The sequence below is a fragment of the Meleagris gallopavo genome, chromosome 2, assembly GCF_000146605.3.
Source record: "Meleagris gallopavo isolate NT-WF06-2002-E0010 breed Aviagen turkey brand Nicholas breeding stock chromosome 2, Turkey_5.1, whole genome shotgun sequence".
Taxonomy (NCBI): domain Eukaryota; kingdom Metazoa; phylum Chordata; class Aves; order Galliformes; family Phasianidae; genus Meleagris; species Meleagris gallopavo.
Window position 1 is genome coordinate 54,476,135 of NC_015012.2, and position 10,965 is coordinate 54,487,099.

Genomic DNA, 10,965 nt, shown 5'->3' on the forward strand with positions numbered 1-10,965 from the left:
TCCTTTTCTTTTCTTTTTTTTAATTTTCTCTCTCTCTCTCTTTCTCCTTTTCTTTTTTTTTCCTAGCCCTGTGGGCTTTACTGCAGCAGCTGTGTTTGCATTTCTGTTTTCTGTTTGTACATTGCAGGTTTCAATAAAGTGCAGCCTGGCACAGGTTGTTTTTTTCTTTCTTTTTTTTTTTTCCTCTAGGCAGATTATAGATTCCCATGCTCATTAAATATTGAAGAGCTGTAATCAAATAAGGAATGTAGTCATCTGAAGCCTAAGGAAGTAACTTTATAGTAGTTTTCTGACAGCAGACAGATTCATTAAGAGACCAAAGAAGAGTACATTATTCTTAGCAGTTAATGCTTTTAGAATCATTTTAATTTAGCTATTAATACTGTCCTTGTCATTCTGTTTCCTGTAGAATGAATTTGTGCGGTTAAGTGTCCTTAGCTGAGTGTGTGTTGACAATTAATTGGACCAGAGAACATGAACAAAAATGTGACAGTGCTAACAGTACTCAATTATTTTATGTTAAGTCTCAGCTTATTTAGTATTTCATTTAAAACTTCAGTTACCGGAGTAAAGAGTTTGCATGACATTCTTAAGGAAGGAAAGGATTAAGTTGATTTCTAAGCCTCAACTTTGTAAGGAAAAATGAAAACAATGCAGTAATTGTAAACATTCTGATTGACTCTGTAAATTTTAAAAATGCATTAAATATTACCAGCTTTTTAAGCCAGTCTCAGAGCTTTGGCTGTTAAGGTCTGAGGTACAGATCTGTTGACCAGACAAGGGAAGTTTTGACATTGATTCCCAGTATCCTTGCTGGAGTGTCTTCACAAGGAGCACTCCAGCTTCTCTTACATCTTTGCAGAGAACAGGTCCAGAGAAGTGGAGAGAAGCAGTGGCAATGTGCAGCATCCAAGAAAGAGATGATGTCCTCCTTCATGTCACTGTGGGTCAGTCCTTCCAACAGGAGCAGGGCAGAAGTTGACTTGGCCCCTGGATTTACAGTCATAGTATTCACTGTGTTTGTGTAGTGTATGCCTAAGACTGATCTTAGACAAGTTTATTTTGCAAATTGAATTAGTAGAAGTTAATGACTAAGTGTCATATACCTTGATTTTTATGTTTATTCTGACAGAAAAGAATTTGTTTGCATATAAAGAAGAAGCATATGAAACCACCAGTAAACTTTAAAATTTTCCATGATTTTTTTCTTTAAATTTTGATATTTTTTGTATTTGAAATATAGAAATAAAATGCTGATTTTTCTTTATTTATTTATTTATTTTTACAGAAAGGGCAGTGATTACACATCACTTGTTCTTACTCAAATCTGCTTCTCATAAGGCTATGAACACTATCTGCTATCTGATGCCCAAATCTTGCTGGCCACCTTATATCTCTCAGAATAAAAGCAAAACCTCCATTACCACAATCACTGAAACTACTCAGTTATGGAGAAGCCATAAACATTTTAATTAGTGCTGTTACCAGTGACACTTGATATGGCAATTCTCTTATCAGCTTACTCTTACCTGAAATGCTCTCTTATTATTAGTTCTTAAAATGTTTCCTGTTTTTCTTAGAAATATCTAAGTTATCCATGTGGGCCTATTGTGGATAACCAATTATTTTGTTCCATGGTCTGGAGCTGGATCCATTTGTCTTTGTCTGAGGATGTTCCTTTTGCTGAAAGCTCCTTGCAGTTTTGTTTAAGCCAAATCAGTGTGACATAGCAGGCTTTTTTTCCTCGCAAATGGTCTACTCACTTTGCGAACAGCTCCTAAGAACTTATCTTTAGGCCTCACATCTGTTTGGATGGAAGAAAAGGATTAATTAGCTTCCATCTTGCATTAAAAAAGAAGACAGTAATACTAAGAGCAGTGTATTCACACACTTCAGTATACGTGTTGCTTTACTGCAATCCTGAAAATGTAGCTTAATCTTGTGACATAGCACTAAAAAAATAACATTCTTAAACTGAACAGGCAGTTGTTTGCACCAGGTATTTGATGAACATCATGGCACTGCAGAGCCAGCTTTGGTACTGTGCAGGGTCGGCATGCCTGTGGTAAGCAGCTACGGCAATTTCCCGGCTGGTGCAGCAGCCAGCTGCCACCAGGACTGCCAGTGCGGTTAGGGGCAGCTGGGCCCTGCTCCCTGGGCCTCTTTAAGAGAAACTCTCTGGATTGTTGTTGCCTTAGAAGTTTAACGCGGTGTCTGAGAACATTCAGCGTAGTCTCGGGATGACTCATGGATTTCAGATTGTTATTTCCAAACTACTCGCTCTCTTCAAGGTCTTCTTACACTGAGTGTTTGAGAGCGCATAAATACTTTATTAAAAAGAGAGAGACAGATTGAGATACAACAATGGGGCAATGTGAGTACCTGAACTAGATACCTAAATAACACTGCTAATAATTCTGATGAATCATTTTTGAGCAACAGGAGGCACTCCCATCCCACAGGCTAAGCACATTGCCTACACAGTTCTCTTAACCTTGACAGTGAAAAATGAGAAATAGCTGGATCCTGTAAGGGACTGCTAGCTACCTGTAGACCATTGATCATGCCTCATACTCTGAACTGTGCTTCCACTGTTCTTTGCTCAAAATTTGCTTATCAAATCAGGCAGTTGTTTTTTTTTTAATTCTCTTTTGTGTATACACATAATTATTCAGAACTGTGAGTGTAGGCTTAGTTGTTTTGGTAAATTTTAAGAACTGAGTGCAACTGTTCATTTCTGTATTGCATTCATTAGTATGCATTGTGTGTGTATGTAACTACGGCGATGATGCCTGGAGATGAGATGGAACCTTGGTTTGCAAGAGCATGAGGAATTTATTTCCCCAATATGATAAGCTTAGCAAAGTTAAGAAAGCAATGTATAAGGGCAAGAATCTCTGTCACGGAGAATGCCATTTACGCTGCTGAAGATTGCAATAATGATGTTGCATGGATCAACCAAATAAGAAATAGAAAATAAAAGAAGTTGGGTAGAAATTCTCAAATTTCAATGTTGTTTGCAATGTGGAACAATCTGTTATGGGTGGAAATGTTGTTTACTTCACATTATTTGCATTTGATTCTTCTCTTCTAAAATATTTTTATTACTATGTAATACTTCTGTTCCACACTGTAGTTAGTATCCTTTGATGCATGCAAAATCTAGGGGAAACTGGTTTCCCCTTTGTGAAAACAGGCCATTGGAAAAAGTTAGGCAAAAAACTTCCGTCTCTTCCACTGTTCTTTTTTTTTTTCCCTGCTAGTTTTCACTGTATTTCTATTTTATATTTTGTTGCAAATTAAGGGCTGTTGTTTTTTTTTTAATAGAAATCAAGTTTTGTAAGTACTGGCACATCCTAATGATTGCCTTATATATATACAGTGGTATTCCTGCGGCTTTACTGGAAGTCTGAAAAGTTAAGTGGCAAAGATGGAGCTATTAGAACTGAATGTTCTAGTTAGTATTGGTTATTAAAACCAGCCTGAAATTCTTCCTTATGTGAAAGTGAAATCTTCTGCATATCAGTTCAGAGGTAAAGTTCACTGCAACGATTTCTTAAACATCTACTGTAATATTTGCAGTGCAGACAAGCTTAGACTGTATAATCATCAATCCCCTGTCCTCCCACATGTTGTCTTTAGTGCAGCGTACACATTTGTAAAAGCTTTTTAAGTTCTATAAGTATCTGCATAGCCAGCATTACTCTGGATTGCTCAACATCACTTCTGCTTTTTCTTTAAAAAAAAAAAAAACATTTTTATTGCAGATTTTTTTTAGAATAGGCATGACATATGGAAGAAGTGTAAAATTGTAGTTTATCAATAACCTTTAATACTGTGTTACAATATTTAATCTTCTAGAGTGATGACCGTCTAACTGCACTGGGGGAAAGAGGAGGAAGCAGTTGTCTGCTCAACCAAGAGACAGTAAGTGTTATGTAATTTTTTGCAGTATCTCTTTACCTGTCACACTGGATCCGTGTCTTTGAAAGCGTTGTGTTTTTTTAGCATGAATTTAGGATTTTTTTGCCACCCTAGATTTTCCTTGTCAATGTGTTCATAACCATCTTACTGGTGGTTTTACATCATTTCTCAAAAATGATTTTTTGAAATGTTGATGGATATAGATTTTTTTTTTTTTTGCTTGAATTTGTACTGAGATAACATTTAACACATATCTGAATGTCACATCAAGAGAAATTCCATTCCTTTGGGCATGATTATGAATCTTTTACATTCTTCTTTGCTCCTGAGATACATTTCCTCTCATGCTTATTTTCTGGTTTCTTTATCTCTAGGGAATATTATGGCAATTTCCACATCTCGTTTAACTGTCAGGCTTGTTAAACCAGTTGTACTACAGGACACATTGGTATTTTAATTTCTTATTTCTGAGAGACAGAAATAAGTGGGACTTGCTTGGTTAGTTTGAACTGTTTGCTGGCAGTATTTCCATGTTAATTAATTTTTGTAATTTTTTTCCAAACAACAAAACATTTACACTAATGCTATCTTACAAAAGGCACTGCAAAAAGAAATAATCATTACTCTGCCTTTCATTCTGCCAAATGGCTAGTGTAAAATTCCTTTTACCTTAAGTGACCTCATGATTTTCATAGTACTTTTACTAAGGAAACCATTAACCATTGAGCTGAAGTGGGCATTGTTAGAGCACCCCTTACTGGGCATGATCATGTAAGCTTCCAGTTCTGCTTCTGATTCTGTATGGAGCTCTGTAGTGTATTTTAATATGGTTCTATTCTGTTTTATCATTCATATTTCTCTAGTCAACATCACTTGTAATTGCTGCAGTATCTTTCTTAATGGTAGGAGGAGAATTATGACAGAAGATGGTCCTTTTTTAAGTACTTAGATTCAAGTTCATGCTTACTGAATGCACATTTAGATAAATCTCTTGTATACTTACAGCTGTGGTGATATTACTTCTTTGTCGCCAACCAGCTCACAAATTACCACATACAATTTTCAGTGGTAAAAGCATTTTCATATTTTCCCATTCATAAGTGATTCATCAGTGAAGTGCAAGTATGAAAATATAAATGACATTGGCTATATTTTTACACACATAACTCATAGGTGATCATACTGAAAATAGAAGTAACAAATATGAAAAACACCGCAGTTCAGCACTCTTCAGATTTAAATGCATGCATAGGTAATTAAAAAAAAAAGTTGTGCAAATATCTATTTGCACAGTAACTTTACTGTCTTTAATACCCTATACCCTTCTGTCACTCCCTAACAATCCCTCTTCCTTATCTTTTTATTTATGGTTTCATAAAGGTGAGGATTCTATATAGGGGAATAGTGCCCTTTGTATAAAGAAGTCGTGTTTATGATCTTCACTTACAATGAGAGAAGTGAGCAATTCCCCTCTTCTTTCAGTTCACCTCTTTTCAGACATTTCTGGCTCTGAATTTGTCAGAACAGATTTTTGTTCATAGAGCCTGGGAAATAAATAAGAAATTATATTTTATATTTTCACATTCAGAGTAGAAAGCAAGCTTCTGGCAATGTATTCTATGTAGTGTGCATGGTGCTGACCACCGTTTGCGCTTTCATCCTGAAAAGTATCATGTCCTGTCTTTCACTGTCAAATGGCTTTGTTATGTGAGGTGGAATATGCACCAATGTTTTTGCAGATAGTTATACAATACTTTATGCAAATGCATATTTCTAAAGAAACAAGAAAAATGTGAGGTGATCAAAGCAAAACTTCGCAATAACATTTTTCCACTGAACTTTTCCTTCTGGTAAAACTGTAGCACTGCTGAAGTATTTATTTGAACACATATGCTTCGTGCGCACTCTGAGTGGGATCTGAAGGTGGTTTAACAATTCTGAGAAAGCGAATGTATGAAGTGTTTTTTTTCTTTTGCTTCACAAGTAAATTGCTTATAAAACTAACAGCTGCTGTTTTGAAGCTAATCTTAGTGAATTGAATGTTCTTAACCATTTCTAAAATCCCACAGTCCTTTATCTTGCCTCTCCTGCTGCTTTCCCACCACCCCTGATCCCATTAGCAAAACTTGAGACAGCCTCAGCTTTTACCAAAGTGCAGCTTTGGTTTCAGCTGCTTTTCTGCAAGAGGAAGTGAATGTTGTGCTTTTTTCTCTGTGGCATGGTTGTGATAAAGCTGTGGTGCTCTTATCTCTCTTTTAGGTAGTGGCTCTTTATGACTACACAGCGCATCGATCAGATGAGCTAACCATCCATCGCAGTGACATTATCCAAGTGTTATACAAAGATAATGATAACTGGTGGTTTGGCAGCCTAGCAAATGGACAGCAAGGCTATTTTCCAGCTAATTATGTGGCTGGTGAAAGTAAGTTTACTGCTGTCTTCCTGGTATACTGATGTGGGTTTAACTGATGGTACAAGATTTTACCATGCTGTACTGCTTATTATTTTGAAAATATGAATTTATGTAGCACACAGGTGGCATAACGATGATTTACTATGATGCAGAAATCATATAAAGTTAGCTAACCATGTAGCAAGTTGACATACCTGACTTTAGAATATATTGATGCTTGATTAAACATTCCTGCTTATATTGTACTGGCTTGATTATCAGTAAATGGATTGATTCCTTGTCCCTTTTTACATATAACCACCTGATTCATGCCTTATCTTGGCAACATTTTAGAACATATTTTAGCATTTCACTGGCATCTTAGGCTTTTTTAGGCAATATCTGTTAGATCTAACCGATTGCATCTTGTAAAAACTCTTGTTTCCTCCACCCCCCAGCTCTTATGGAGAATGCTGTTTCCAAATAGATGAATTCCATTATGAAGTTTTAAAAGAACAATCATGGTTAAATCTCGCATCTGAGCACTGAACTTGCTACCAGGCTCTTGTAATTAAAGTGGTTAGGATTAAACTAATGTAGCTAAAACTGAATAAAACTGAACAAATAATATAGGAGTCATCCTAATGAGTCAACTGATACGAAGGTGTTCAGTGTCCTGTCAGTTATTAGTATTCAATTTATGAATGTAGCGTGTGATTACATGTTACAGGAAATACATTTGCTTTCCTAAACTATCAAGCTATCAGTTATACTGGTATTTAGAAATCTTTTAACCCAACGTTTCTCAAGATCTTCTCCTCCATTTTCTAGTTCCTTCCTCTGTCTTCCAAGTGAACTCTATTATCTATGCCTCTTCCTTTAAAAACTTGGACATACTACTCTGCTAACTAGATGATGCTACTTAAAATTAGCTGAACCGCCATCCTTCTCCTTTGTCCTCCCCTCACACATCCTGTGCATTTTCTCCTTCCTCTCTTTCTCGCAAAATAAGCCAGAGACCTATCAATCAAATCTAAACGTACTAATATAAACAAAATGAATGGGCAAATTTTGACCAGTTACCTTACAAAGTTTAGCTTCAAAGTTTTTTGACCAGTTTTAGTTCACATGCAATTATTGGCTAGACAGTAACGTCACAGTTGTTCATATAAAGTAGATATTTCTTTTATTGTTTCATAGTGCTCACAGTGGTGAATTATGATTTTTGTTTTCAGAAGAGTACGCAGAACAGCCTTCAGGACTAGTATCAGACTGTGCTCCTCTTCTACCCAAAGGACCTGAAGAAATAGAGGAAAGTTCCCTGACATCCCATAAGGTATTAATTTGAGAAGAAAGGATTTTTTCTGCAGTAGTGATGGAGTATGTCGTTTGTATGCCAGGTGGACTGTGTTTATTTTCCTTCCTTTTTACAAAAATTGTGACATGTAGACTTCATTCAGCAGATAGATTTATTTTTTTTTTCAGCAGATATCTAACATTCATTTCTTGTGTGGATCTGTTTTGTCATGTGGCAATTAAATACTCTACCTGACTCTTGCATCATTATAATGAGCACCTAAACCACCTTTGTCTCCAAGGCTGACAGAAGTATCTCATAGCTACCCAGCAGAAGTAACTGTTGAAGGAACAACATGGATTTGTCAAAACCTGACATATTTTCTGTCATTTGCTTGTCCTTCCTGTAATATGCACTGCTCACAGATTCTTCAAACTTTTTGCTCTGAGATTTCCATATCTATCAGGTAGAAAAGAAAAAATGCTGTAATATTTTCTCTCAAGAGTTTATCTATTTAGTACTTTCCTAGTTAAGATGGGTAATGTCATCATAAAGCCTCATTACCAGACCATGCAATATCCTTCATGCAAACCTACTTACTTGTGAGTGGATGTTTCTGTTTAAAAGCTGCTGATGGTCCTCTGATGTGAATGACTTCTCCCATCCTGTACGTTACTCAGGAGGATACACTTGTTTGAATGAACAAAGGAAATAAATACCGAGAAACCTTAAACAGAACAGTATAAGGCTTTTTTTATGACTCCACCCCTTTTTCTCAATTCCAGGTGTAATTGTTTTCTGCTATAATATGTAAGATACTACTTAGTACTTCCAGTGGTTGTCTCTTTGGTTAATTATTTTTATCCCTAAAGGATGTTCTGAGTAATTAAATAGGAATATTTATTTTGTCACAAGCAGATCTAACATCACTCTCATAGTAAACAGCTTTTGAGTTGCAGTTGCATATAGCATTTTTTTATATACTACATACTTTTTTGCACGCAGAAATATTCCTATTTTTGTTATTTTAGTTAAAAGTCAGAATGCAGTCAAAACAGCAGCCAGAAGTTAGAGAAAATGTATGTAAAGGGAAAAAAAAAGTGGGATGTTGGTTGTTTTTTTTATGTTTAGAGTTACTGCTATGTGCAAAGCTTGCCAAAGGATTCTCGTGTCTCAAGACTGTGATCAGAAACTTTGTGTAGTTTATTTACCCCTTCTGCAAAGTAGGGATTATTATTGTCTTACACCAAAGGATAGTTTGTAAGCAAAGAAGTGATAGGAATGAATAACTGTTAGAATCTAAGAATTATATTTTATTCCAATATGTTAGTAGTTCTTCTAAGTATTCTTTTTGCAGCTATTCATTTAGTCAAATGTTATCAATATCTCTGATTTTAAAAGGACTTCTGTTCAGATGCCTCAAAGGTGGCTTGACTTCCCCATGTACTTCTCAAAAATTGAGTATATTTCATCTTATGTGCAGGACTTAACGTATGCAGAGTGTCTTGGTTACTTTTTTTCTTTTATCAGATGATTTATCTTTGCTACATGATGTATGTTGTAATGTTGAAGGTTAAAACACTCAGAACCACTTTTATTAACCTATTCTGTGCAAATTTTGTTTTTATGTATGTGAATAGGGAGGTAGCACTCAATAAATTATTTAGTGCAGATTACTCACTTGGCAGTCTTATTGAAGCCAACTGTCTTGTTGAAGCCAGCTGCTGTAAATTGAATTACTGAGTGTTATGTTTCTAACTATATTTAAAAATGGAATTAATCACTATACCAAGTAGTAATAATTAATCTGAAGTATCTGTTACCACTTGGTAGCTGAAAAACTCAAAGCCAAACCACTGTCCCATAAAGGCAGGGGTGATTTACTTCCAGATATGTGATCTCTTCTAAATATGGAACAAATATAATAAAAGTAACTACATTACTGGAAAACATGAAGATTTCATTTCACTGTTATCTGCAAAGGTATCACAGGGAATATGTTGCTATACTCTGTTTCACACATAACAGATTAGAAAAAAATGGAGAAGAGCTGACCTATATACTGTCATTAAAGACTTAATAATCTTTATCTTAATTTTTTTCTGTTTCAGTTTAATAGAAATCTAGTTTGCTTACTAGCTCAAAATAACTGTTAAGCATACTAACTAATGTTAATCAGTTACTAACCAATACTAACCAGTACTAACTAATACAACCGGTATTTATTGTTCAACTTTATGAGAAATAATGTTTGATTAGTCTTAGATTTTGTCAAATGTCTGTGGCTGATATACTGTTCTAACAGTGGTTTTGTATTACTAGTAACACTTCCAGTAGCACTTAATTTTAGTAATTTTTCACTGAGATTTTCTTTACTCTGTTCTGCTGGCACTTCAAATTAAATTGAAAGATTTAAATTTAATCATTAGTTTGAATTTTCTAGTAAAGCACATGCAATACATACATATATTCAAATGATATAATGCATAAGCTTGCAGTAGTAGTCCAGGCAGATGTGTTACTTTTCATCTTGAGTAGCATTGAACAGTGCCACAAAAGAGAAAAGTGCTAGAAAAAATGGTATAGGAGGATATATTTAGCAATATTAAACAATGAACTATAAGGAAGAGAGTAAATAAAATAATACATTGTGTAGAGAGGTGCACTGGATGCATCCTCCTTGCTCCTCCCTTTTGTTAAACAAGATCTGGGAGAATTAAGCCATGATGGAACGAACACAGTGTTGTAGAAGGAAATTTTTCTTTTTGTTTAGCTGATCTGGTGAACTAGCTGCACAAGACGCTATTAAAACTTAGACATTCACAGATATACATTTTTTTCATATCAAAGCTAAGGCTGAGATAATGACTAAAATTCCAAAAGCAATAAATGCCTGAAAAACACAAATCTAGTTGATTTTTTTTCCAAGTTACGTAAGTATTTAGTGTACTGACGTATACATTGAATAAGTCACCAAAAAGATAGTGAGTTGAAGTTACTGCAAATGAGTCAGTTCTCTGTGGGAAGCATGAGATGACTCGAAGTGTAATGGTTTTAACAAGAGCTGCTGAGTGCTGCATAAAAGAAGCGAACTGTCAATGAGCTGTTTGTCCTAGTGAAGTTCTACAGAGCTTTGGCTTTCAGCAATACCAGATACTTCTCAGACAAAACTGCTAAGAGGACCACTGAATGGGCTGATCAGTTATGGCAGTTCCTGTGTTGCAGCAGTGATACAGCAACTTTTCTTCCTATTCTTTTCATTTTTTAGTAGTAGAGCTGAGTAGAGCTGAAAAGAAACACCAGTTTCTTTTACAAGATCAATATGAAAAATCTTTGCTTTGTAACAGTAAAA

General features: G+C 35.3%; 1 protein-coding gene and 1 long non-coding RNA gene across 8 annotated transcripts in view; one reads left to right on the top strand and one right to left on the bottom strand.

Annotated features, from left to right (window-relative positions):
* AHI1 (Abelson helper integration site 1) overlaps positions 1 to 10,965 on the top strand; it is a 93,127-nt gene that overhangs the window by 68,845 nt on the left and 13,317 nt on the right. For 4 of the 7 annotated variants that reach the window (XM_010707320.3, XM_010707321.3, XM_019612955.2 and 1 more), the window contains 3 exons: positions 3,862 to 3,927; positions 6,184 to 6,346; positions 7,552 to 7,652. In XM_010707320.3, the coding sequence (XP_010705622.1) occupies positions 3,862 to 3,927; positions 6,184 to 6,346; positions 7,552 to 7,652 (330 nt within the window). Of the gene's footprint in view, positions 1 to 862; positions 948 to 3,861; positions 3,928 to 6,183; positions 6,347 to 7,551; positions 7,653 to 10,965 lie in introns of those variants that run through there. The other 3 variants (XR_002112177.2, XR_002112178.2, XR_004158916.1) reach the window with 3 other exon arrangements.
* LOC104909764 lies at positions 954 to 8,291 on the bottom strand. Its single transcript, XR_792577.3, has 3 exons — positions 8,214 to 8,291; positions 5,372 to 5,468; positions 954 to 1,804 (listed from the first exon to the last, which is right to left on the bottom strand). It is a non-coding gene; the product is annotated as an uncharacterized LOC104909764 (long non-coding RNA).